This window comes from Penicillium hordei (genome assembly GCF_028827395.1).
Source record: "Penicillium hordei strain IBT 12815 chromosome Unknown utg000003l_segment0_segment0, whole genome shotgun sequence".
NCBI classification, from domain to species: Eukaryota; Fungi; Ascomycota; class Eurotiomycetes; order Eurotiales; family Aspergillaceae; genus Penicillium; species Penicillium hordei.
Window position 1 is genome coordinate 1873890 of NW_026623144.1, and position 26479 is coordinate 1900368.

The following is a 26479-nucleotide window of genomic DNA, read 5'->3' on the forward strand; positions in this document are numbered from 1 at the left end:
GGGGTAGGGGTATGTATGTGTGCGCTTGCACGGTTCAATTCCGACAAGGGAAAATAGGCTGTGAGGGTTGTCGCAGTAGGAAAATGAGGGAATAATGATTATCATAGGATAATTAGAAAGAATTGAGAGAATCAATTGTATAATGCGACAATGGCTTGGTCAATTCATCACAGAGGTTCATCCCACCAAGGTTGAGAAAGGTCGTATCGTCATCACGTAGAATATAGGGAACAGGCAATATGTTTGAGATCAATCTGAAAGGATTCAGATATATGCCAGTATCTGTGTATTCTACTTGAGGTTCAAAAGGGAAGAGGTTCAAGAGTAGAAAGTAGGAAGTAGAGCGAAGCCGGATAAGCGCGAAGGCGGAGCTGCAATGACGATATGCAGCTCCTTCCCTCTTTCACACTTTCCAAGAGCTCCAGACAAAAAACATGGCTTCACGCAAACCTCGGAGACAGAATAATCACAATCCCGTCAACCTCACTGATTATGAATCTGACGCCCCATACTATTCCGACATGCAGCAGCAACCTGCACCCCCGCCCCGCTCAAACGAGGAGCTCAACCTCTCCGTTATCCGCCGCCACAAGCCCTCAGTGACCTCCATCCTCTCACTCGCCCCCTACGCAGTAGTCTACATCTTCAGCCCCACCACAAAGCAATGGGAAAAGAACGGAGTTGAGGGAACCCTGTTCGTGTGCCAGGAAACACAGGGTGACCTGGGCGAAGAGCGCTACACTGCCTTCGTGCTAAACCGCCGCGGGTTGAATAACTTCGATCTCCCCCTCACCGACAGCGAGAATGTCGAAATCACAGAAGAATATGTGATTCTCAAAGCCGAAGAAAGCGCCGAAGGCGAAGCTGGACAAAATGGCATCGCCGACCCCTTGCACCCGCAAAATGTACCCAACAACCAAAGCGGTACAAACAACGTGCGTATCTACGGTCTCTGGATCTACTCAGAGCCGCCACCAAACTCTACCGCGGAGAGTCGCACCATAAACGCTCAGATGATTCTTGAGTGCGCCACCCACGCGGGGGAGAGCATGAAACTAGCTCGCGAGCGTCTCGAGGCTATGCGCCAGACCAGCTTGCACGCTGCGGCAGTGGCGGCTTCTACAAAGGCTGCCCCGATGGAGGAAATACAGGCCAGTGTGCCTATGGGACGTCAGATTTCCCTAAAGGATCTGTTTGGTCAGCAGCGTGCCCAGGACGACGCTTGGAGTGTGCGCGCACACCATCTAGTCCCCGAGCAGCAGCACCCGCAACCCTACCCACAGCAACATAATTATCAACACATGATGCCTCATCAGATGCCGTCTCCTACTCCCCCGCCGCAGCCACAATCCGACGTGTTAGGAGACTTATTCCGGAGGGCAGGACTAGCTCAGCAAGGCAATGGGCAGGGGCACTAGAGGAGTGCTAAATGATTCTTTTGGCTCCCTCAGTCATTTGTACATGGCGTCTAGCTTTGTGATTTATTCCGCATCGGGCTTTTTGTTATTCAGATGGGAATGGGCGTGGCGTAACGTCTCTTGAGATACCCGTTACAATCTGCGCCAATGGCGAAATTCATTGTCTTTAAGTAGTTCCTGTCTATTTCTATCCATTGTAAAAGCCATAGCCTCTCTCTCAGGCCACAATCTGCCCAATCATACCCGCAACCTTTCGCGCCATCACATCACTGTGTTCTACATACTGTCAGCAACGGTACCGTAGTGAAAGTTGATAGATGGCCACTTACTTAAACAAAAGGCATGCGGCAAACCCTCTTCACAAACAACCATAGTCGGTCCAGGCTGTCCTTCCTTCTGCCCGCGCACCGCAACAATCTCATTCCTCGTCTGATCAGCTACCCAGTGATCGTTACGACCAAAGTAGAAAAACAGCTTGGCGATAGGCTCGCGCGCCGACGCAGCGCCCCAAACATCATCACTCCATTTGTCCGAAGTGATAGTCCGCATTTCATCGGCAGCCATATGTCTATCCACCAGGCAAAAGTAATTAGCTAAACCCAAAGTATAGCCAAAAAAAAAAAAAAAGAATGGTACACATACAAAGCTTGCCGTACCCCACCCCGACTCCTCAAAAAAGCACACGTAGCATCCAAAGCATGAACGGGGGGATCACCCATGACAAGCCGGACAACAGATCGAAGAAGTGATGTCGGGAGCAGGAATGTAAGTAGTCGGGCGAAGAAACTAACCACGACAGCAAGACGGGGAATGATCGAAAGTAGAGTCTGCACAGCCGAGCCGAGATTAGCTACGAAACTAAAAGAAGAAACACAAGTATCTGATAAGAGATGTATGGTATGTACCGTCAATTTCTGTCCTGAAGGCGACGCTGCGATATCCCTGACAGTCGGGAAGAGCATCGCTCCGCCCACGATATCGAAGGCGCTTTCGGGGCTTGCTTCACGGTGTCGTCTTAGGATTTCCATGGCGATGTATGCGCCAACAGAGTGTCCGATTAGGATGACTTTTTTTCTGGTTCCTTTACCGTTGGCTTCATCTCCCATCAGGGTAGCGAGCTTCCCCTGAACAAAGCATGTCTGACCTTCCAGGTCGAGATCGATAGCATTGTTCGGTGAGGGTGAGGACTGAGGTTCGTCAATTTCAAAGCCACCGAGAGAACAGCCGTAGATTTGAAATGATGGCGGGCTGGTTGGAAGTTCATCCTTTGGCTCATCTAGATGCTTTGCAAGTAGAGAGAGGAACGGGTGGTAGTAGCCGATCAGACCCGGGTTGCCGGAGATGAAGAAGATTGTTGTCTTCTGGTCTGATGAAGAACCTGTGGTGGTGAGAAAGGTGTTCGGGGTAATTTCAGACGCCATTTTTTGTTTGGCTTGTATCATTGGATCTGCTGTAGGGCTCTCTCGTGTAAATTTCATCCAGGGTATAGATAGCTACGGGGTTGTTGGGTGGTCTGGGCTTGGTTAGTGGTTGTCCAGGTGGAGATAAGACATTTGAAGGATAATTACACGAATTGTACCCCTTTGGTATGTATTTTTTGGCGTATATGATTACTCTGGAGTGGTTGAATGAATTGACTGGAATTGATAGGGAGGTGAAGTCGGATTTGGCTGGTGGATCCAAGGACTCTACGCCCAGAGCCACCCACTCGACCATCCAAATATATAGATGTTTGTAACGAAAGCCAGAAGAAAAAGACAAGAACCACAGAGATAACCCGGAATCTATAGGTATTTTTCTAGGTGGCAGGGCAGATACTGTGCAGGCTGTACCAACCGCACAAATAACCCCAACAGGTAAAGAACACCATGAAGATAGCAGGTTATATTGCAACGACTCCATCCGCAAATGCATGGCTCCTCCACTAGTCGGTATCTAAATCCGACCAGGAAAATAAAAAAAATAGACACCGCAAGGCTAGATCCAATGCATTGCCCAGACGCCATGCCATGTACATCAACATTCAACTAGACGCTAGTTCAGGCCAGAGAAGACAAAAACCTCATAAAACCAAGAGGGAAACAGGTAAGGAGTAACCTTGAAAAGAAACTGAACAAGAAGAAAGGGCATCGCCCAAAGAACAGCAAGAGATGAAATATGGGAAATTTCGCAACCAAGTCTGGTATCTAGGTCATGGAAAAGGACACTTAAATCAAGAAAAATGCCTGGCTTACGAGGTATATTCATCCACCCTCGTTACCCTGACTGTCGTCGCGATTCTCCTTCTCGTAACTCTCGCTCGTCACCTCTGTGCGCGTTGTGTCGGTTTCTGAAATGGATGGTTTGGCCGTTGATCCAATGTTGATGGCGATTCTCTTGGGCGCGGCGCTGGTGACCCTATTTAATACACCTGGTGAGGCATTCTTGTCTGCCAGTGAGCCGGCAGACTGGCTCTTTTTCCGATTCATGATAAAGGCGCCAGAATTGCCGCTAGTTGAACTTCTTCGTTTGGGTCCCGCGGTAAGCTTGCTAAGCTCATCATCGTCTTCTTCCTCGCGGCGACGTTTCTCCGCGAGTCGCTCCGGGGGGTTCTGGGTGGGTGGTGATGCAGGAACCTCGGTGGAAGTCTCCGTTGGACTGGCCACTGGCTGTTGTTCTGCCCCTTCGGGTTTGGTGTCCATGATGTCTTCGTCGTCGTCATCTGGGTAGTCAACCAATGGTTTAACGACCGCACTGGCGGGCTCATTTGAAGATTCATCCGTGGTGGCCACACGGTCTTGTGTCCACTTTATCTTATTTGGTCAGTCGTTTGCTTAAACATTCTCAATCCAGAAGGTACCCACCTCATCTTCGTCGTCAGACGTGTTGAAATAATCCTCTTCCGTGGGGTCCATCTCTCTTGCACCCTGCCAGCGCTGGCCACTGAGGGGAATTCTCCGTTGAGCATTGCTGTCATCCTGACTGAACAGTGTCGCGTCGGCCTCGGCTCCGTATCCCTGCATCTGGTCGTATCGAAGAATCAGACTCTGGAAAGTATCAACATAAATGATGCTCTCGAGCTTCTCGCGATATTTTTCGACCACATGAAGGATAAAAGGCTTGATGTTTTCCCGCTTGATAAACTCAAAAAGTTCAAGACATGCCGAGTTGAGCAGGTTGTCGCGAGGCATTGTCTCGTAGACGATGTCGAGAATCAACTCAAAAGTGTTATTGTGTGTCATGAGAGCTTGGTAGAAGGTATCTTGGAGGCTAATCAAGGTGCGGAAGAATTTGAGGGCGACTGTCTTCGGCATTAACTATGGCTTCTGGGTTTAAAAAAAAGGGGTACACACTTACCGAGTTTGAGGTGTTTCTGGGGTACCCGCAGAAGCTGTGCAACGCGAGGCGCGAGAGATTCACTTTGGATAGAGTTACGTGTGCGGAAGAGATGCTGGCGGACGAAGAAGGTGAGGATATCAACAAGATGCGAGTAGAGGGTGACCTCTTGGAATGTCAAATCATTAACTAGACTCAAAGTTAGCAAAGTCTTGACCAAAATAAAGGATCATGTCACTTACGGGCTGTGCGGTTTGCAAGCTGTTTAAGCGGTTGGAAAAGCCGTTTTGAGGACTCATCAAAATGTTGCTGGACGAATGCGTCAGAGAGAAGGTTGTTGGTGCGAACTTTGAAGTAATCGGGTCCAGCCCGACCAAGCGGGTCCTGCATAGGAATCTGAGGATCAAGGAGAACCTTGATAGCATCAGCAAGTTGGTTCTTGACGCCGAGGTCGGTCTCCACATGAAGAAGGTCGATCAAGGTGTCTGTGAGTGGTGTCTTTTTCTCGTTGACAGCCTTGAGCATATAACCTCTCATCATGACTGGATCGTGATCCAGCAGAGCCACTAAGATATCAATGCCAGTCGTACGCATAGCTGGATTCAAGTGCTTGACGGCAAACGCTATCACGGCAAACAAGCCATGGCTAATAAAGTTGGCGAATAATTGGGCCCGCGAGGGCGCCTGCAAGTTCTTCGCGATGCCAGCACACTGGTGAAGAAACTGCACGGCGTCATCCTTGCGTCTCTGGTCCGGATTTCTCGGGTCGAACACGTGAAAGAGGTCTCGGAGGAAGGGCGCATTTGCTTGGATATGATTCACAATCTCCATTTGATTGAAGAATATGAGAGAATTGAGCACCGAAAATGTCGGGTCGTCCAAAATCCGAGCCAGCACCACATCTTTTAGATATTGCAGCCTCCATGTACTCCGAATCTTGCGGCGAATGATCGGGTCCTTAATCGGAACGACTTCCTTGTATCGCGATTTGTCTGCGAGGTATTGTCGGTGGTTCGCTTTATGTGTGGGGAATTCAGGGTCATCTATTTTCGTCAGTATCAATTGCATGGGGCTTTGGATCAGGGTGAAGCCGGCTAGAGCATACATTCCAGAGCCCCGACCACTCCCAGGATGACATGATCGGCGACGACGGTTTCGATGATGGTATTGTCGTTGAGTAAAATGAGAGATTTCATGATGTTGCACAAACGATGCAAATCGATCAAGCTTTCCAGATCCTCGGCCATTGTCACTAGCGGTACCAATTTGGCGATGTACTCGTCGCGAATGATGTACTTGGATAGCGCATCTCGGCCGCCCTGTGTCATACTCGCAGCTCGTACAATCTGTTCGATTTCGGGGAGGTTTCCGAGTTCGGGGGCCGGTAATACGATGGACTGGTAGTTATCGAGGTCGTCGGACAAGGCGTCATCTAGGAAAAAAATTAGAGCTGCCAGCTTCCAAATACGCGGCAAAGCTTACCAGCCGATGTGAGACTCAGTAGATGTTGTTGGACGGCATTAACAAAGTCCCTTTGATGGGGTTAGTTCATGCGCGCAAAGATTTTTGTTGATTCCTCACCAAATGACCGCACAACCTTCCGCCTCTTGGAAACTCAGTGCCATATCCGTGCCATTCTGCTCCGTCCAAACAATCAAGGTCTCTGGATCGCGGGATACGGTTAGCAAAAAAGGACATTGAATAGCGATGAGACGAGAATGGCGGGATAGGTACCCTGTTGTTTCTGGTAGCCATCATCCTTGGTGATCCGTGTTTCGAGTAGGACGCGATTGGGTAGGTCTTCGGATTCGACAAATATGCGAGGCTCCTCCTAGTTCAAAGCTATCAGTTACTGATGATGATGGTGATGCGCTCGGGATTTGCGCGCGATGAAACATCGCACGACCCCCAGTGCGCGCACAACACGCGACAACTCACTCCTAAGATCTGACCCGTGCAGAAGCCGGTTCCTCGGTCAAACCAATCATTATCTTTTAGTTCATAAACCTTCACTCGTTTGCGACCGTCGGGCGGCTGTACTTCCAGCGCCATGGTCCGGCAGGAACAGGGAAAGGCGTCTCGTCACTCCGGGCCTGATAAAAGTGCACCGGCGCGAGAGGAGAGCCAAAGGGCGGTGGGGGGGAAAAGGAATGAACTTTAAAGAAGGTTATCGGAAGATTGTGTAGGGGTCTGTTTGGAAATAGTTTGAAAGGGACGCAAAGAGGGAATGGAGGTGGAGATCCCAATGATGAAAGAGTCTGCGGAGGGGATGACGATCGGGAACAGTCCTGGTAGGTCCACCTGACGGCCTCGGCAGGTACTTGGGGGGTTTTCTAGACTTTCTTTTTCCCCCTTAAAAGTCCACGGAAATTTAACAAGAGGCTTCTTTAAAGATATATGAAGAGAAAATAAGAACTTTCAGATCTTCCAGGGTTCTCTATGATCCCTGTTTATCCCTATTTTATCTCTATCGTTTCTACCTAGAGTACCTGAAGTACCTAGAATATAGACACCCGGGACTACCGACGTAGGTACATATGTACCTAGTATATTGTGCACACAAGGCAGAGATATGCTATATTACTAGGAATGCAGCTTATGCTCAAACCTAGACTACTTTATCTTCATCCTTCTGGTGTTCTTCCATGATGGGCAGAGCTGGGGAATTCATTCTTCAAATGTTCTCTCAGGGGTTTCGGAATGGCATCAGTCAATAGTTCACTAGTTATGTCATAAATTATTTATAACAGCTGACTCTGACTCGTGTACAACTTAAATCCTGTAATATGATTTAAGATTCATCTATAAATCTATAAATCTATAAATATTCTCTGCAAGGTCAACTTCAACGCATGGATCTCCACATGATTTACAAGCTACAAAGGGGTACACGGGGAGTACTTCCCGTTGAGCTGACATTTAGCCTCTCTCAGCAAGTATCTGTCAAGTACCGACCGCCTTACTTCAAGCTGCTGACATAATAGACCAGAAGGACGGCCTTGTCCGCCGCACAGACCCTCACCGCCCCCACTCTCTCTTTGTTGATTGGCTGTGTTTAACGGCATAGAAAGTTCTTATCGAATATGGCCCGATTAGGAAAGGTTCCAGACTCTTTTTCTCTTAGTCGTTCGGGTTAGTTTGAGATTTTTGCTTCTTCTTCAGATTCATCGCCAAACGGTATATCGATACACGAGCGACTTATGGAGTTTTGCGCTCGTTTCATTTTTATAAAGCTCCCTTTTTATTGCTATATTGCTTGATTCTGCAACTGGTTTGCCACCTGCATAATTCAAACACAACCCCGCTTTCTGAGCTTGCATCAGTTCACTATGGCTGAGTCGAAGGATCAAATCACCGTCCAGGCATCTGGTGTAGACAATGATATTTCTACGTCTTCACTGGCTAAGGACTCTCAGATGGGTGCACAACGTTCGAGTTCCCAGGCGGAAGCCTCCGAGCACCCTGTGCAACCTGCGGACCTGGTCGACCAGAAGAAAGGCTTCTTTGGTTATTTCAAGACTAAAGAATTCTATATCACCCTGGTTCTAGGGTAAGTAGCACTTTGAAAAACTACAAGTCAAAACCCAAACCCTAACCCAGTTGCTCGCAGTCAAATTCTTGCTATTGCCAATACCTCGACGGGTACCTTCACAACGTTACTCGGCGAGGAACAGTGGGCAATCCCTGCGTTCCAAACCTTCCTAAACTATGTTCTACTCAACGTCATTTTCACTCCTTATACGATGTACCGTTACGGCCTCAAGGGCTGGCTCCGATTGGTATACCGTGACGGCTGGAAATGTATGTCAACAATTTCCCCTCCTGCATATTCGATATAGAACCCCAACTAACCGCCGCAGACATCATCCTTGCCTTCTGTGACGTGCAGGGCAACTACTTCATTGTGCTAGCGTACAAATACACAACCATGCTAAGCGCGCAACTGATCAACTTCTGGGCCATCGTCGTGGTCGTTGTCCTCTCATTCCTTTTCCTGCGCGTGCGCTACCACATCACCCAGATAGCAGGCATTGTGATCTGTATCGGCGGCATGGGCGTCCTCATCGCCTCGGACCACATCACCGGCACAAACGGCGGGGATATCTCGCAAGGAAACCAGCTGAAGGGTGACCTGTTCGCGCTGCTAGGCGCGTCCTTCTACGGTCTCACCAACACGGGAGAGGAGTACTTCGTCAGCACTCGGCCCGTGTACGAGGTGCTCGGTCAGATGTCATTCTTCGGAATGATAATCAATGGTGTGCAGGCCGGTATCTTCGACCGGACCTCTTTCGACAATGCGCACTGGAACGGGAAGGTTGGCGGATATCTCACCGGCTACACGCTGTGTCTGACTCTGTTCTACTGTCTTGCTCCGCTGTTGTTCCGTCTTTCGTCGGCCGCTTTCTTCAACGTCTCTATGCTCACCATGAACTTCTGGGGTGTGATCATTGGTGTCAAGGTCTTCCATTATCATATCCACTGGATGTACCCCATTGCCTTTGTTCTGATCATTGTCGGTCAGCTCATCTACTTCCTTGCCCAGAAGGTCTTGAGTGAAGCCCGCAAGCCCTGGCTTGGGGCTAACCAGGAGCGTGGTGTTGTTGGTCTTTTTACTGCGAAAAAGAAGATCGTGCATACTATCCCTGCTGGTGTGGAATATCATGATCAAACCGCCGAACACATCCCCGGGCACACTACCACGGTGAACAACAGCTCTGTCTGACTGTTCACCTAGATGAATGTCTTCGTTGCTTTCTTCTTTTTGTGTATGTCTTTGGGGGATTATGGATGTGACCACACGTATAAGAGGATCTTTCGGATTTCATTTTGTGTGCTGCGTTAGATGCCCGCCAAGTCCGTGTTGGCGCTGCCCCTGCTGCTGAGAAGTACCTGGGTGGTTTCGATGCTGGATTAGGAAAGAAAAAGACGATTTTGTTTGCGCACTTTCAATTAATGCTTAATTATTTTTAGACAATTGCTACTTCTATGTAACTAGTTGAGATTAAACTACCATTCTTTATCTCGAAAATAAATCAATACACAGTTCGTCGCCTGTTCTGAACATCTAGGTATCTCGTCAGCGTACTCTAGAAGGAACCTTGAAACTCCTGGTACTAGGATTAAGCTAGAACGGAAAAGTAATCTTATATCGGTGTAGGCGCGTAGCATATATCGCCAAACCGAAATAAAAACCCAACATGAATAAAACTACCACATTGCAAGATGAGAAGCCCTAAATAGAAGGGATGATTACAGTGTTATAAAGGCAGAGACGCGTTGCAGTACCTACTAATACCTTCTGAATTAATACGTATATAGTATCCGCTCAAAATATAACCTTGAAAGCAAACACACTCCAGTAACCCTTACATCGACTGCATTATAGTCAAATCCCGCTCGCCTAAAAGAAAAGGGATAAAAAGAGAAAAGAACAATTAAAGAATATCCAAATCCAAGAAACATCCGTTTTGAGCCTCTGTTCGCCTCCCCATCACCATATGGAGATATATAGTAAAAACAGGCATCCAAAATTAAATAAAAAGTCACAATGTCCAAGTTTCCCGTACCACCACACCCCAAAAGATGAAAAAAGATGAAAATAGAAGACCTGTGCATCCGACATGAAAAACACCGAGAAAAATGAGATAGCCCATACATAGCCCACGAGCATCATAGATAAAGCGCCATATTTCGGACCATATTCGCACGGGCACCAGAATAGCAAAAAAAAAAAACCAAAAAGAAAAAGCAGAACAAAAATAACACTGCTAAACCGAGACGTAACGGAGGAAGGCGAAGAAGGCATCATGTCATCCAGACAGACCCAACACCAATTTGGGGATATATTTCCAACTCCCAGTAAACCCTGTCCTGTTTTCCCCCGCCTAGTATAGTAAGCCAGCTCAACCCCAAGTCCAAAATGCAACAAGCGCCAACTTGGAGTAATGCCATCAAAAAAGTAATGCCATCAAAAAAGAAAGATAAAGAAAAAAAAAAAAAAGAAATCCGGGGTTTAGGTATTTTATCCCCAAACGGAAGCTTGCACGCCGAGCCCGCTCTTAGAGCTCCAGACGCCACTGCCGTTGCTCCAACCGAGGCCAACACCGCCAGCCTGGTCCTTAACGCCAGGAGCACCGGCTGCAGAGGTCACAGCAGGGCTAGGGCCGGCGGAGGAAGTACGCTCAGTGGCGGGGCCAGCATTGGGGTCAGCAGGAGTGAAGCCAAGCCCGAGCGGAGAGGGGAGAGGGGTGATGGAACGCTTGTTCAAGGCCGGGTTGGCTGGAGGCGTAGAGGTCTGGCCAGGGGCAGGCCGGGAACCGATGGGACCGACGGAGCCGATAGGGCCAGCGACGGGCTTGGAAGGAGCCTGGCGGGATGAGGGCGAGTCAGCTCCGGGTGGCGAGGTCGAGGTTACGGGCTGCTCGGTGCCGAAGCCGGCGTTGATGACGGAGCTAGGCGAGGAGGTGCTGTTGGCGCGCGAGGGCGACTGCAGGCCCGCAGCTTCGGCGCTAGTGGTGCTTGCCTGGGTCAGACCGAATGGGTCCATGCCTCGCGGGGAGGATCCACGGACACCGGAAGATGGGGTACCACCGCCGGCTTGGCTATCTGGGCGTGGGTTATCGTCGGAGAAGGCACCGGGCGGGAAGAAGGCTGGGCTTTCGTTGCCGTACAGGGCGCGGTGCTGGCGGGCGAGGAGTTCGCGACGGCTGTCCTCGCTCACGGCAGCTGGGCTGGTGGAGCGGTCGGATTTGGATGCAGACATCTCAGCGAGGAGGCCTTGAAAGGAAGAAGAAAAGTATTAAAACCCCGTGTTCAAAGAAAAACGAAGAAGCCAAACCAAATATATTACACAGGCCGACGGATACATAAATGCAAGGAAGTGAAAAGAAAAAAAAAGCCGACGGGGGAATATAACGAGGCTCAAAAAGAAGAAGAAGACAGACGCTACCACGTACTTCGGTTGTACTGTTGCTCCTGGTGATAGTTGCGGAGTTCCCTCTCACGCTGTGCTGCCATCCGACGCTTCGCCTGCATCATCTGTTCCACCTCGTTGGGACGACCCTGGTACCGCTGGGAGGCATAGAAACCCTGGGCATTTCCAGACGGGGGCATGCGGTTGCCATCGAACTCGCTGATCGAATGGTGTCGCTGAGGGCCACCACCCATACGAGGGTCTGTCAAGAGACAAGTCAGAAACGCGTTCTGGGTGCCATCCGTGCCCGCAACATACCGTAGTCGGGGTAGGGCCGGCCCATCATCATGGGCATCGAATCCCGCCGAGGAGCATTCCACAGCTTCCCGCTCTTAACGAGATTGTCGATCGCACGATCAACCTCTGGAAACAAAAAAAAATCAGCACTCGTCTCAAAAGGTTTCCCAAAAAAAGTATGCCCATGTCATCTTCACAACCGCCTCGCTTCAAAACCACCAACTTTTCCTCCGGGCATTATGCGATTCGGTTTTCGCAGAAGCAATTGTAGAAATCCAAGCAGAAGTGTGTCCGTACCGTCAAATTGGGAGGAAAAGGCCGGGGTATCATCGCGCTGAGAGACCGAACTCGATCCTGTTTGTGGATGTTAGTTTTGTTTCGGATGCTCGGAGTTTGATCCCATACCTGACCGGGAGGGAGGTGCCGGCTGCTCCCAAGAGACCTGGCGCGCAGCGGGTGCTTGCCAGCCCTGAGGTTCGTAATACGAAGACATTGTCGAGATCAAAAAGACCGAAAGTGCGACGGTTCAGGGGGGGGGGGGAGATGATCCGGTCAGAGGCGATCTGTCGAGAAAAAAAAATGTGAGCGTCGATCCACAACACACACACTTTTTGAACAGTTCTCCGAATCTTCTTTCAACACATTAAAAGAAAGTATTGAAATTTGAGAATCACAAAAAAAATCATCCCGGTCTCGGTAAAACCCGAGGGTGTGTTTTCCGCGGTCTTTCAACTATTTTTCAATGGGGTATATGGGGTATAGAATTCTTTTTTTTCATCCAATTGAAGAAACAGTATAATCAAGGCACTTACGGGGGAAAAAAGCCTCCGATTATTTCTTTCTACCACGAGTCAACGAGGCAGAGAAAGTCCAAAGATTGGAAGGATGAAGAGAAGAAAAGGAGAGAGAGGGTCCTACGGGGGGGGATGTGGGTGTGTATTACCTTATGGAGAGAGGAGGGGGGGTTTTCATAAATTGTAATGTAAAAGAGTAAAATAGTACATAGAGTATACGCGAAAAAAAAAAAGGAGATTCTTTTTTTTTTTTTTTTTCTTTTTTAAGGAGGACAACATATATGGTATTATTAAAATACTTAGCCTAAATTTCATTCTATTAGTCGTGTCTTGGTGTTTATATTGCATAGACTATATACCTAAGTCTCTCAGCGTTCTACTAAACATCTAAAATCAAAATTATTTGTCATTCAATGCTTTCATTTAATACCAATTCTCTCTTTCTGTACCTCGAGGATCCCAAGTACGCGGCAATTCCCGGCAACCCAAGGGCTTCTATTCGTCACTGATGGGGCCGGTCACCGGAGATTGGACGGGGACACGGGGGCGTGTGTCTAAGCGTCCAGCTTCCCTCGTGTCTGATAGTTACTATTACTTATTATTCAACTATTACTGTCTCTATACTTTGTACCACTTTCATATTTGATGCTACTGGTATCCGGAGTGTATTATACTTTACATCTAATGTTCAAATCGTGGAAACTTGGTTCCGCACTCAAAACGGCGGACATTGACATTGTGTTGCCTTTGTGTTGTATACCCTAGTACTTCTGTATACTCGATTGCGGTACAATCTTCAAATATTCCCGGTTTCTAAGATCTGAATTCTGAGATCTCCTTCACAATATAACCCGATCTAAGCAAGGGATTCCTCGAAAACGTATAGTGATGCCAACCTGGGAAACTGCAAAGGCTCTGCACTATGCAGTCAGCTTGCCAAGAGACTGCCTGTGGACGCCATCAGAGGCTGCAAGGCAAGTGAACACTCTAGTCGCATCTGGAATGTGATCTGCAACTCCATGTATAGTGGTCAGTACAAACGCATGCAATAAGTATACATGGCCTGCTTAAATATATAACATAGAGAGCCTGGTATACAGCTGGTTCTAGTAAGCCCCTTTAAAAGCCACATTGACAAGTAGATTAGGAACTATACCCACACATGGAAGTAGACGCAATGCAATAGTACATTGCTGCTTCCAGAATACACTTTCAACGGTGCTTTGACCAACTCGGTCAATTCAGGAGAGGTGGGGCAACGTCCGTCGGCCATCATTTTATATTCTTCCGCAGGGTCCGCGCCCCTCTAAGCTGGATTGGCCATTGCGATGTGCAAGTATGTACTCACCCGGCTTGACGGGCCAGTCAGCAGTCCGAGGCATCCCCCGCATGTACATGACACTATGTTTATAGGTGTGATCAGGGTGCATCGACTCTATGACTGGATATAGGAGGCACCGGGGTACTCAAATATATAGGGTAGAGGGATTTTGCCTTCAGAGTTCACTCGTCCGTCATCAGCACTCCCAAACTTTGCCCTCTTGTCTGGCTACGTATGTCGATCTAGTGGAAGGCTACATTATCAACCTTTCCCCTCAAACCCTCCGGAAATGTACCACTGGCACGATACACTCAAGCATGTCTCCGCGTTACCCTGGGAGCGTAATAACTCCCCACTCGTCATACATGGGACTGTGCTCGGCCGAATCTGGTCCTAGTCATACTAGTCGGATGCTTGATTCTATGGGGGCAAGGCCATGTTATAAGTGATAAGCCGTCGCCGTCTTCATAGCTATTTAATGTAGTCTTGAGTAGTAAGAGTAGTAAAAAATAGTCTACCTATCTACTCGTTTACAAAGAAACACGCCAAAACAAGCCCCATATTCCCAATGTGGCGACCCCAGCCGTAATAAACAAAGGCTACCAGCTCACCACTGACACCTCAGTTAGCCCTAGAGACGAATAGTCCAGTAGTCAATATCTCCCAAGGTTCATTCTCTCAATTCTCATTGGATCCGAGGAGCCACTGTTCGGATTTTGAAGCATGGGCCCAATGGTGGTCCATGTATGAAACAAAGTACAGCATAGTATGAGTGTGCTCAAGTCACCGGGGATTTATCGTCAACAGAATAGGTTTTTCCTGGATTCTTTGAAAGGACGAGAGACAGCAGATCTATGTCATATGTATGCCTCAGGCCGATGATATGGATTAGGTTATACTAGTGAGCAGCACGTGCAAGGACCATGCTGATCGCGGGGAGAAGTGAAGAACGACGATCAGGAGACAAAAGGGGAATGCAACGTATGGATCATATAAGGCTTTTCTTAGGAAATGATGGGTTCATTCTATAGCAAGTAGCCTAAGGGGTTGAACAGTCAACACTCCCCAGGTCTATCATCGGTCATTTGTCGTCATGGTACCTGCATGAATGCATAGCTCGGTGATACTGCGGGCAACTCTGGCCGCATTTTGGCTTTCTGGCTTCAGGGTTTCAGGTTTCTAGGGTCAGTGAGAGAAAAAAAAAAGGAATAAAGAGTAATGAGAAAGGGATAAGCGAGAGATCATATATGAGACAAAGGACAGAAGTCAGCCCCTAATTGTTGCACTTAGAAATGAGGGTAGAGAGCTATTCCCCAATAGTCTGTCTCACTTCGTGGGCTACTCCATCTAACGGCGTTAGAACGTTAATTTCTCACTCAACGCATCTCTTTGAACCTCCGAGTACTTACTCTGCGCGTATTCATCCGATTGCTTTTCGACTTATACACATAAAATCGTTGACGTTGGGAAGATTGGAGTTCTCCAAGAGGGGACGGTCGGCAGTGTCTCTTTACCGCCGACAGGGGCTGACCTCAGGGCTTCGATCATCTTCACAACTTCTCAAATTCCCCTCTCTGACTACGCTTCCTTTCCTCAACAATCGGAAACCCAGGCTGGTTCCTACAAAGTCACTGAAACGGACAAACTGTATGGTTCATCCAGTACCTAAGTCCTTTTTTGTCTCTTTTCTTTGATCCAATCCTCGAACCATTCGCTCTCTTCCCTCTCACGAAGACCTTTTTTTTTTTTTTTACAATTTTCTTTTCGTGTCTTATTTTCATCTCCTGGTTGAGGCATTGACTTTTTACATCTCTTCAATTCTTATCGGTCCCGAGTGAGAAAAAAAAAACGGGCTTTTCGCGACTTTGGTCGAGGCCGATTGCAAAGTCTCTCCCACCACAAACGATCTGCTTCCCAGTGGTCTCACACATATCAACGAACCCTTGACGTGTTACACACGTGCCATAACCTACCTCGCCCCGATTTATCAATCACAAAAATTCTCCGGTGATTTCCAACTGAGAGGAAACTGAGGGGATTATATTGTGTGGTGTGTGGGAGTTGACTCTTATCTCTTTTGCCGAGCACCTCCCCCGTACGGAAGGACCACAACGGTGTGGGAGTCGCGAATTGCTATATGGTCGCAAAAATCGATGGGAATGCGAAGTGTTCCCTCCACCGTGACGTCGCCTCGCTAGCGTCGGCGCAGTCCTCCACGATGGCATGGAGGCCGCAATCCGATGTGCAACAATCTGACGTGCCCGAGGTCGCCGCTCGGCCTCCGTTGACTTCGCACCAGTCCAATTCTCTTCCCTCCACCCCATACCAACACGCGCGCAACCTATCGTTCCACTCCCGGTCGCCGTCCCCCGCCCGCGGAAGCACCTCCCCTCGATCCACCCACTCCGAGGCCACACATCTACCCCCCTTCTCCCGGAAACCGCTCGGAGGATGTAAATATGAGACCGCCATGGCATATTTTCGACGACGGATACCGTATAGTCTAGGAGCAGATATACTACCGGAGGAGAAGGGGGCATTGAAGGAGCAGCTCAGCCCGGATGAGGAGAAAAAATTGTCGACCGAGATCATGGATCTGTATGATCGATTATTACCATCTGCCGAGAGTGATGATCGACGCCGACAACTTGTTCGGAAATTAGAGAAGCTTTTCAATGACCAATGGCCGGGTCATAATATCAAGGCAAACATTTTTGGCTCATCAGGGAATAAGCTCTGTTCCAGTGACTCAGATGGTACGTTTTTCTTTTTGGATATAAGAGAGATGAAAAGGCAGAGCAAATACTAACTTGAGCAGTGGACATTTGCATCACGACTAACTACAAGGAATTGGAGCATGTATGCCTGTTGGCTGAGGTGTTGGCTAAGCGTAAGGAATCACCGTTGATATAACTTGATTGGATGATGGACTGACCTGAACAGACGGGATGCAACGGGTGGTGTGTGTGTCGCACGCAAAAGTCCCCATCGTAAAGATTTGGGACCCGGAGCTCCGGTTAGCTTGTGACATGAATGTCAATAATACCTTGGCGCTAGAAAACACTCGAATGATTCGGACTTACGTTGAGGTGGATGAAAGAGTGCGGCCTTTGGCAATGGCTATTAAGCACTGGACGAAGCAAAGAATTCTCAACGATGCTGCACTTGGGGGAACCCTTAGTTCTTACACCTGGATCTGTTTGATCATTAATTTCCTGCAGACAAGAAACCCTCCAATTCTCCCAAGTCTGCAAGCACGTCCGCATAAGAAGAGGGTGACTCACGATGGATTGGTCTGCTCGTTCGATGACGACCTCAGGACCTTGTCTCAATTTGGCCGCAAGAACAAGCAATCGGTTGGCGAGTTGCTCTTTCAATTTTTCCGGTATTATGGCTACGAATTTGATTATGAGAAGAACGTCATCTCAGTACGGGACGGCACCCTGATCAACAAAGAGGCCAAGGGCTGGCACCTGATGTTGAACAACCGACTGTGCGTGGAGGAGCCGTTCAACACGTCAAGAAACCTAGGCAACACCGCCGATGACACTTCGTTCCGGGGATTACATTTGGAATTGCGAAGGGCTTTCAAGTATATTGCAAACGGTGATCTAGAAGGGTGTTGTCAGCAGTTTGTATTCCCGGCAGAAGAGGAGCGAACCTGGGAACGACCACCACCTCAACCGCGGCCAACTCTTACACCTTCCCTCCCATCGCGGGGTGGACGGGGAGGAAACCGCGGCGGCAGATATAATAATCAGTTCTCGCGAGGTGGGCTCGGTGGCGGGCGACGACAATCAAATACTGGAAACAAGTCGAACTTCCGGCAGCCGAACACTGGCAACACATCAGATATCTCTCTGCAGGCACAACAACAAGCCCAGTATCTTCTGCATGACCAGTTATACCAACAAATTCAGCTTTTGCAGGCGCAGGAGCAAGAATTGCGAATGCAATTGCATAGCCAGGCATTGATCACTGGGAGACCACCGCCGGTATTCATCCGTCAGCCATTTATCCAATTCCCAGTTCCTCAACAGCAAGAGTTTCCAGAGGAAACCTCACAACCGAGATCAGGAACAGGAACAGCAACCCATGCTACTCTCAGCCCAACTCAACGACAGCAAACCATTTATAACCCAACCTATGCTTCAGTTGGTGCATCTGGCTCGCAAGCGACCATAACAAACCCTCCCTCGCCGTCTGCTGTTAGCGTTATGCCTGATACTCGTCGTAACTCTCGGCGATTGTCGGCTGCCAACGGATCCCCGAAGTCTCTTCGTGCACACTCACAACCTGCACGACCTCAGGGCTCGCCCTCTCTTCCCAGCTATATCCCCCTTTATACCATACCGCCACCTATGGAGAACTGGTCAAAACAACGGCCGACTATTGAGTCGCCAGAAGGTGGAGAAGCCAGTGGTGACGAGAATGTAATGCGCTCAAACAGTTTGGCCAGCAATGGATCCCGCTCAAACTCTGTGGACGACAACCGGCAGCAAGATGTGTTGGGTTATTACATAACTCCTCAACAACTTCAAGCCTTCCAGCAAGGTTCCATGCTGCCGCCATTGTCCGCCCAGATGGGTCTGGTCTCGAATGGATATTCGTTTATTCCCCTCCAGCCAGAGTATCGACCGGGGTCGTTCTCGTCAGAAACGGCTCGCTCAGAGCACACTCCAACTTCTAAGCCCCCGCCGCAGCCAGTCCAATCTGCATCACGCCCAGTTGCACCTGGTCCGTTGATCGTCGATGGATCGGTGCGCCCGAGTGAGAACCGCTCGGCATATGCACCAGAGTTGATCGACCCTTACTCTGCGGTAAGCCATTATACATCGTCGGATGATCACAATATGAACACGCCTGCAAGTTTCTCCGATTCCTTATCTCAAGATTACCAGGACTCCGGGTCTTTTGACTTGGAGCACTCGGCTGTCCTCACTCGGCCATCTACGGAAACGCAAAAGGTCAATGGTGTGAGCGAGGAAAAGCAGCCGGATACGAATGGCCAAACTGAGCTTCTCGCTAGTCGGCTGCAGAACTACCACCTATCGAATTCCGAGAAGCTGGTACAGCAACCTGCGAAGACAAGTACGGATCGACCAAGAAATGGCACAGCACAAGGGCCAGGAAAGGAAGTCGGCCAGTCCAAGAACCCAGGGCAGATAAATGAGAAACCTTCTGCATCTGGACCGAATGAGAATCGGCATCAGTCGACGAACTCGAAGCGCCGGACTAACGGAGACCATTCCGACAAGACGAACGGTGTCAATGGCAAGAGCAAGCCCAAAGGTCAAGGCCGACACGACGGCTCTCACAATGCTGCCTCGGGCACCAAGGATCGACACTCAGACCCGCCTAGAAGATCAGGCGGACAGTCTAACGGCACGAACGACAGCAACCATGGATGGCAGACGACCAAGAAGAAGAACCGCAAGAACACCAAGTCGTCAATGGAGTCTCGGAATGGTATCAACGGCGGTCATGAGCTCGTTCCAGCGGATGACACTTTGCGAAAAGGCGGGTGACCAAGTGTGTATCGTTGCGCTTCCAACCCATCTCCACCACATGAGGAATAAGCAGATACTTACGTCTTCAACCTGATTCCATTGCCTCCAAAATCCCGTCCACGCGGTAACCCTAAACGAACTCACGTTCCCCCGAAATACATTATTTTGTTCTTTGTTCCTTTTTTTTTATTTCTCCTTTTCCCCAGTGAGGGATCGGGTTCATATATGCATGCATTCGTTGCCATCGGGAAAGTTGGCCGGTTCATTTTCCAGGAAACGCCTCCCATGCATTGAGACGATTTCTTTCCAGTTGTTTGGAGTTCTCTGTGTTTCAAATGGTTAGACCCGGTTCTGTGTCTGATGCTTCTCATCTTTCTTATGCCAGAATTTTTTTTTTCTTTTTTTTTTCGGTCCTGGTTCTGTACAAAAGAGAAAAGATATTAACTTGTTGCCAATGAGAAACAAACCAAAATTTTCGAAAAAGTGTTCCTTTTCTTGCTCTGATACTTCCTGGATTGCATTGTCTTTCTTAGCTGTTAGCCAACAGAGAGTGTCTATACTAAATAGACGAGACTGGGCTTCAAAGAACAAAGACACAGAGAACAAAGGGAAGAAATCGTCCCAGTTCACAAATCCTTCCTCTCTCTCCTTTTCTTCGTGATCATCCTCCTCTCTTACCTACCTAACCCCACCAAGAACTCGTCCAAAGCAACCCGGCGTTATCAATCCAACGTACATACCAAAAAGGGGTGTATCCCAACATTGAATCCCAAACAAATATTCCAATCTCCCAGAAAAACGAAAAGAAGAAAAGATGTGGATGATAATCCTTCCATTCATGCTGTATTTATATTATTGCTTTTTCTTCGCCTACGGTATAATCAGCGAGACCTGGTCTAGCATCTCTTTCGTGCATAATTACGCCATTCGATCACTCGGTGCCGTCATGTCTCCTTTGTCTCTGAATTGGAATTGGCCGAGTCCGAATTTCCACTTCTCCACGTTTGGGGGGTTGCCCTGGCTAGCTCGTGTGACAGCCCCCATGCCGATTGCGCCTAATTTCTTTGCGTTTTCGTTTACTTTTGTTCTTGGGGTGTTGGCGTATCAGCTTTGTGCTGATTTTTTTTGAGGGTTTTGCTTTCTTTTTTTTTTGGTTATCGATCTTCGTCTCTATGGTGTCTTATGGTGTATGTGTTCTGGAAGTAAGGGGGGTATGTTTTTGAGCTACGATGTTAAATCAGATGTGATGGGAGTTGATTTTCTTTCTTTTTGGTGAACATTGCATTCGCGAGGGAAAGCGTTGATTCTAGGAATGTCAAGAGGCTATATATAGAAAAGTCCTCTTCATGTAAAAGACATGACAAGGCCGCATAAGTGGCCGACTATTCTTTGGAATATATTGACATTGCATCATTTATCATTGAGATAATAGTATGGCATATCGTATAGTTATATAGTACATTGCATCTGTAACACAGATCTTGCAGTGTATCAGATGCAGTGGGAGAATGCTGGAGAAGATTAAATCACGTAAAGACGTTGGGAAGACAAAAAACAGGTCGAAGGTGGGATATTAAACAGAAAGACTTGGGTAGAATCGGCAAATATGTTCAGCAGGGAGAAAATGGAAACTTAGATGTTGGGATTCTCCATTATCGCTTTTTGGAGAGAAATTAGAACAGCAATTAATGAACTCAAGCCAAATCAGTACCAAATCTCGGTCCAAATGTATGGCAGAATCACGATAGAGGCCGTGTACAATATCATGAAGGCGTAGTATGGGGCGAGGACTAGCTTGAGCAGAGGGGTATCACAGATAAAAACCCAGATGGAGAGGAAGGCGACGGAGAAGAAGTGGCTGACGAGGACGAGGGGTTTCTTGATCAGACCGGCCAACAGCCCAACGGGGCCGCCAACTGGTCCAATCTGGAAGTAGCGGAAACAGCCACGCTGAAGAGCTTTGAGGTATTCGTCTATTGATAAACAGTTAGTTATCGGGAATCAACCAAAGCGTGAATGTACATACTGTCTGCAGCGAAGAGCGCATAGAGAGCCTGTGCGAGGATATTGATGACCGAAGAAGAATTCTTTCGCCTCCAGTGGAATTCCGCAAGTTGTTCGAGAACAAGGCCGGTATTAGAGAGGCTGGGCACACACTCCGGGCTGAGTAATTCGCGGATGACACAGACATCGTTGAGCGCCACCGTCATGCCTCCACCTGTGAGAGGGTGTCGCATATTGAGCGCATCTCCCAGAATCATCAGGCCGGGTGTCTTGTTGGCCGAGGCAGGCAGGAACGAGTTCGGCATTGACCGTAGCTGACCCTGCTCTAGCGCATCGGAAAACGACTTCTGGACACCCTCTGGGAGCTGGGGCAGGATGTTGTTTCGCATATAGCCCTTGACACCACCATTCTTCACCGAGGCTTGAGGCAGGTTATCGGGGATATCGATAAGGATTCGGGTCTCGTGGGTGCCGATTTGGTACATGAGCACGGGTGGGTTATCGCTGAGGAGGACATGACCAGTATTGGGCGCGGGGAGTTTAGCATCGATGAGTTCCAAGCCATAAAACTTTGATTTCCGCTTGGGTGTGTACTGGTGGTGTTGCTTGCGGAATTCCGAGTTGTAGCCGTCGGCGGCTACGGTGAGCTGGCCAAAGTAGCAATCCTTGACGTCCTTGGTGATACACTCGACTCCAAGGACTTCTTGGGTATATGATGATATGACAAGACCAGTCACCTTGGTTTCGACCACTGTGACATTAGGACAGGACAGAGCGGCTGCCCGCAGTTTCATCACGAATCGACCATGATGGAAGGTTCGTCCCAACGGTGTAGGTGCGGCTGGGCTGGACTTGGGGTATTCGAGGAGAACCGGCTCGCCAAAGTAAGAAATCCAGTATCCCTTCACGTCAATGCCATCAATATCTTCCAGACAATCCCGTAGCCCTAGTTGCTCGAGCGCCTGAACACCTCCCGGTTGGAGTAATTCACCAACAATGCGGTTGGGCTCCTCCAACGATTTTTCCAGCAGGATCACACTGCGTCCTTGCTTTCCCAGTGCGACTGCAAGCGCACAGCCTAGGACTCCAGCACCCACGATTACAACATCAGCTTCGTGGTGGTCGATGCGGCGTTGAGCGGCCGCGGAGATGCCGGCGTCGCCATTGAGAACAGAGGCCATTTTTAGTTATAATAGAGTAGATATTGTTAGGACGGGGACGACTGAGGCAGGACCATTATCGGCCTGAGCAATTGATTTAAATGAAAGTCGATTGGCTTGTGTTTATGGGCTGATGTTTTTTTTTTTGCCTTTGGATAGAAAGGGGTGGCGTGACATGTGAAAGGATCACCTCTCTCCGCCTTCCTCATTCTACGCCGAAGGGGACATCACGCTGTTATCTCCCAGTGGACTGATATGGATATACAATAACCGGGGAATGTACAGGGATATTGATATTTATGGATATTTATGGATATTGATGAATCTATGGATGAATCTATTGAAGATGGTTACTGTACATAGTACTATTTACATTATTATACATATTCACTGAGACGCCCGATGCCCCTGATAATCCTCATACTCCCTATACTCCTCGTATTCCCCTCCAGGTGAAAACTCAAGGTAATAGTCGGATGAGTACTTCTCAGGGACATAAGGCGCACCCCAATTCGCTGGGTTGTTCCACGGGTATTCGGGATCTTCCGAAGGAACGGTGTGTAATTTTGAGACATGGGCCTCAGCCCACCACTTTGCATGATCAGGGGCGTCGAACTGCTTGCGCCTGAGCAACATATCCAACTCCCACTCTTCATCAAAGTTCATGATGAGTTCCCCTAGGTCTGTGGTGGGCAGTAAATTTTGTTGCTCGGTCAGTTTGAATGGCTTGGAACGGTTCAACCGTTTCAACTCAGGCTGACTATTGATGGCTGACCATTGCGAATCACCTTCAAACTTGGCCTCCAGTGCCCCTACGATTTGCCGGAGTACCAACACTTGCTCCGCGGCGTCGTAGGAGCCAGAGGATTTGATCGCAGTTTCCAACGAGCCCAACTGAGAGGTAGCTTCCACCACAAAGTCTTGATTGATCGGCTCATTCCGCGAGAGGACTGTCATTATGCACCACCAGACCCCCTTGAAGTTATGGACCTTGGCAAATCCACGTAGCAGCATCTTCAATAGTATCTGATCGAAGCCATGAGAGAGCCGCCACCGAGATTGGTAGATTGTTGTGAGGAGATCGATGGCAATTTCTGGCGTTCCACCGCCAATGAGGTAACGGCTGGAGGAAGTCGCACAGAAGTGCTTCACCAAAAGACCATTGGTGTTGGCACAGACATCATAATATTCAAAAATGGCCATCTTGATCAAGCCACCATACCCAATAGCTTCTGGGTCCACCTCCATGACCCGCTGGAAGAAGATGGGAATCCACGAAGTGAAACGCTTGCTATAACGGAGAGAAGGAACATTCTTCCAGTAGTCCCATTCAGATGTAATCAGACGTCGCGCGTTCGCCAAGCCTGTCTTTTTGCAACTGAGAATCGCGGCGATCACAGCCAGCTTCAGATGAAGCGGTCTGATAACGTAACCGCCCGTGGTTGCGTGATCGTAAATTGCCAGAGCATCGGTGTGCCTGCCCATGTTGATAAAGTGCTCCATCCGCTTGTGGAGCGGAACATACAAACTGGCAGTTTTGGAGGCAACCATCTCGCTCACCGTTTGAGGGAAAGATTGCTCGGCAGGAATATGAATCGGGGCAATTCTTTCTCCTCGTACTGCCCAAGTATCAGAACTAGACCCAAGAATGCGCCTGGAAGAAGTTAAGTGATCTTGTCGATTCTTGGCGGCTTGCTTCAGCCGCCAGATTCCCACAGGGTTGTCGGTCATTGCGAGTTTTCGGCTCTTGAGGAGAGACTCGATAAACTGATCGTTAATACCGGTATTCCAATTCTGATCGTAGGCCATGTCCATAATGAGTGTGATCATATTTTCGTTGCCCTTTTCAATGATCGCTTCGAGGATGTGTCGGTGGAGTACTCTGTCGGGCTGTATGTCAAAATCGTTGATACAAGAGATGACAAAGTCGAGAATTTGCTGGCCCGTGTGGGTGGGATAGTATTCCAAGAAGACGCGGTCGAAAATCATAGTGAAGTCCTTCTTTGACCGGGTGTATCCGTGTTCGTGCATAGCATACATGCCATCCAAGACCCTGTCCCATTCACAGTTAAGTGCTCTGTTGTAGATAATCAAGCCAATGGTCCGGCATCCAGGCTCCGTCCCATAACGTGTTGACATCGCCTCGACCATAGCTTCAGCCTCTTCTGCTCGGCCAGTCTCAACCATGGCCTTGACCATTGGGTTGAAAAGTTTCTCAGTGGGTTTACGATCGAGTGATTCGAGACGTTTGAGAATGAGGCCGAGTTGGGAAGACAGTAATTCCATGCTCCTGGTCTTCCTCCATAATCCATCAAGATAAGCACCACACAGACCACAGTCGCGGTCATCCTCAAAGCGTTGGAAGAAGAGGAACTTGGCGGAGTCTAACCGTTTGGACTCGATCAGACATCGGAGTATGACCTCCAATAGATGCTTTGGAACAGCAAAGCTGGTTCTGAATTTATCATATATAACGCCGACAGAGTCGATGTGGCCCTCTTTCGCAAGCAGATGCATCAGTGTAGCCCACATCTCCCCTGAGACGACACTGACTTTGTCTAGGCGATTGAACAAAGTTCGAGCAACGAATAGGTTTCCTTTGATGCAGTTTGCAGTGAATATAACACATGCAAGCTCTCTGCGTTCCCAAGAAATGCTAGGTGCCTGTCGAGTGTGGGCTAAGAACAAATTCGCAGCAGTGATTTCCCGCTCTTGATTTAACAACCTGCGGATTTCGGCGTCGAAGGGCAGCATGCCAGATTCTCGAGCGAGTTCGCCCTGATGTTTCTCACGAGCCAGAATTTCAGCGTTCTGGGCCAAGCTTGGAGGATCAATGTTTCCCGTGTAGTTGGATTGTGCAATTGGATGGCTCTCAAAGAGCGAACGTTTTGAGCGAGCATGGTGTTTTTCCAAGCTGACCAGGGGCTTTGATTTGGGCTTTGGACCATCCTTTTCTGTCCCGAACGCTGGCTCATCTGGCCCATCAGGTACGTTCCGATTCCTCGCCTTGAGGGATTCAATGCCCATGAACTCGCCCGCCTCCGCCGCCTCAACCATCACCTTGAGTCGTTTGGCAGCAGATGTTGCATCATAATTCGGGGCGGTGCTGTGTAATGTTCGTTTGTTTTCGATGATTTTCTCGGCGATTCGGACCCGGCGATGGGCTTCGTATGTGAGGGCTGCGACGGTGCAGAATCCGCCAACTGTTGAGCCGGCTAGGGCCAATTGGCGGAGTACTCGGAGGGCATTTGGAGAGGGTATTATTGAGCCGGATTTTGCGGCGCGAGCAAGCATATTGCAGATGCTGAGCGCGAGTTGCGCGCGAGTTCACCAGTCGTGCATGAGCGGCCTCGCACCAATGTTCCGAAATGAGGAGATAATTGAAACAAATGAAAAGCAAATAGTTCCAACCACAAGCTATGATCCAAGATTAGGTGTACAGACAATTGAAGCTGAGAGCGTAGGGTAAGTTCGGAGCAAGTTCTTTTTTCCCGATGCAAATCAACTTGCGCTTTAGGTCAGTGCCACCCGCCGGAGCCTGACCTGGTCATACGACCCATGCATCTAACCGGATAAATCTTCCATAGCTTCCTGTCCTCCATCTAAAAGATATCAGAATCTTGCAAAATTGACCTGAAAATCGACCCTAAGGTATATGTCAAAGAAAGTCGAACTGTTCTTACCGTATTCTACGGCTACTTCAAACCTATCGAGACGATTCGTGTCTTTCTCTAATAGCTTTATATA

The 26479-nt window shown here is 48.7% G+C and overlaps 8 protein-coding genes across 8 annotated transcripts; 3 read left to right on the forward strand and 5 right to left on the reverse strand.

Moving 5' to 3' along the window:
- Nucleotides 1-434: 434 nt before the first annotated feature.
- N7537_005943 (Dcp1 family protein) lies at nucleotides 435-1418 on the forward strand (the record flags this gene model as incomplete). Its single annotated transcript, XM_056897000.1, has 1 exon — nucleotides 435-1418. One exon carries the CDS (start codon nucleotides 435-437, stop codon nucleotides 1416-1418), a length of 984 nt encoding a protein of 327 aa, XP_056752785.1.
- A 217-nt stretch (nucleotides 1419-1635) lies between these two features.
- On the reverse strand, nucleotides 1636-2839 carry N7537_005944 (bifunctional triacylglycerol lipase/ester hydrolase; the record flags this gene model as incomplete). The annotated part of the gene is made up of 4 exons (XM_056897001.1): nucleotides 1636-1694; nucleotides 1748-1986; nucleotides 2061-2245; nucleotides 2324-2839. 4 exons carry the CDS (start codon nucleotides 2837-2839, stop codon nucleotides 1636-1638), a joined length of 999 nt encoding a protein of 332 aa, XP_056752786.1.
- Nucleotides 2840-3661: 822 nt separating this feature from the next.
- N7537_005945 (SMEK family protein) lies at nucleotides 3662-6785 on the reverse strand (the record flags this gene model as incomplete). Its single annotated transcript, XM_056897002.1, has 9 exons — nucleotides 3662-4210; nucleotides 4262-4698; nucleotides 4755-4922; nucleotides 4976-5776; nucleotides 5839-6165; nucleotides 6216-6265; nucleotides 6315-6396; nucleotides 6468-6564; nucleotides 6672-6785. 9 exons carry the CDS (start codon nucleotides 6783-6785, stop codon nucleotides 3662-3664), a joined length of 2625 nt encoding a protein of 874 aa, XP_056752787.1.
- Nucleotides 6786-8062: 1277 nt separating this feature from the next.
- Nucleotides 8063-9456, forward strand: N7537_005946 (DUF914 domain membrane protein; the record flags this gene model as incomplete). Its single annotated transcript, XM_056897003.1, has 3 exons — nucleotides 8063-8283; nucleotides 8344-8534; nucleotides 8594-9456. The coding sequence occupies 3 exons, from the start codon at nucleotides 8063-8065 to the stop codon at nucleotides 9454-9456; spliced, it is 1275 nt and encodes a 424-aa protein (XP_056752788.1).
- A 1299-nt stretch (nucleotides 9457-10755) lies between these two features.
- N7537_005947 (uncharacterized protein) lies at nucleotides 10756-12436 on the reverse strand (the record flags this gene model as incomplete). Its single annotated transcript, XM_056897004.1, has 5 exons — nucleotides 10756-11510; nucleotides 11690-11908; nucleotides 11965-12069; nucleotides 12241-12297; nucleotides 12349-12436. 5 exons carry the CDS (start codon nucleotides 12434-12436, stop codon nucleotides 10756-10758), a joined length of 1224 nt encoding a protein of 407 aa, XP_056752789.1.
- A 3759-nt stretch (nucleotides 12437-16195) lies between these two features.
- On the forward strand, nucleotides 16196-19586 carry N7537_005948 (uncharacterized protein; the record flags this gene model as incomplete). Its single annotated transcript, XM_056897005.1, has 3 exons — nucleotides 16196-16814; nucleotides 16877-16948; nucleotides 17002-19586. The coding sequence occupies 3 exons, from the start codon at nucleotides 16196-16198 to the stop codon at nucleotides 19584-19586; spliced, it is 3276 nt and encodes a 1091-aa protein (XP_056752790.1).
- A 1686-nt stretch (nucleotides 19587-21272) lies between these two features.
- On the reverse strand, nucleotides 21273-22843 carry erg1 (squalene monooxygenase erg1; the record flags this gene model as incomplete). Its single annotated transcript, XM_056897006.1, has 2 exons — nucleotides 21595-22843; nucleotides 21273-21541 (listed from the first exon to the last, which is right to left on the reverse strand). The coding sequence occupies exons 1-2, from the start codon at nucleotides 22751-22753 to the stop codon at nucleotides 21273-21275; spliced, it is 1428 nt and encodes a 475-aa protein (XP_056752791.1). The 5' UTR covers nucleotides 22754-22843.
- Nucleotides 22844-23119: 276 nt separating this feature from the next.
- Nucleotides 23120-26026, reverse strand: N7537_005950 (pentatricopeptide repeat protein; the record flags this gene model as incomplete). The annotated part of the gene is made up of 1 exon (XM_056897007.1): nucleotides 23120-26026. The coding sequence occupies one exon, from the start codon at nucleotides 26024-26026 to the stop codon at nucleotides 23120-23122; it is 2907 nt and encodes a 968-aa protein (XP_056752792.1).
- Nucleotides 26027-26479: the final 453 nt, after the last annotated feature.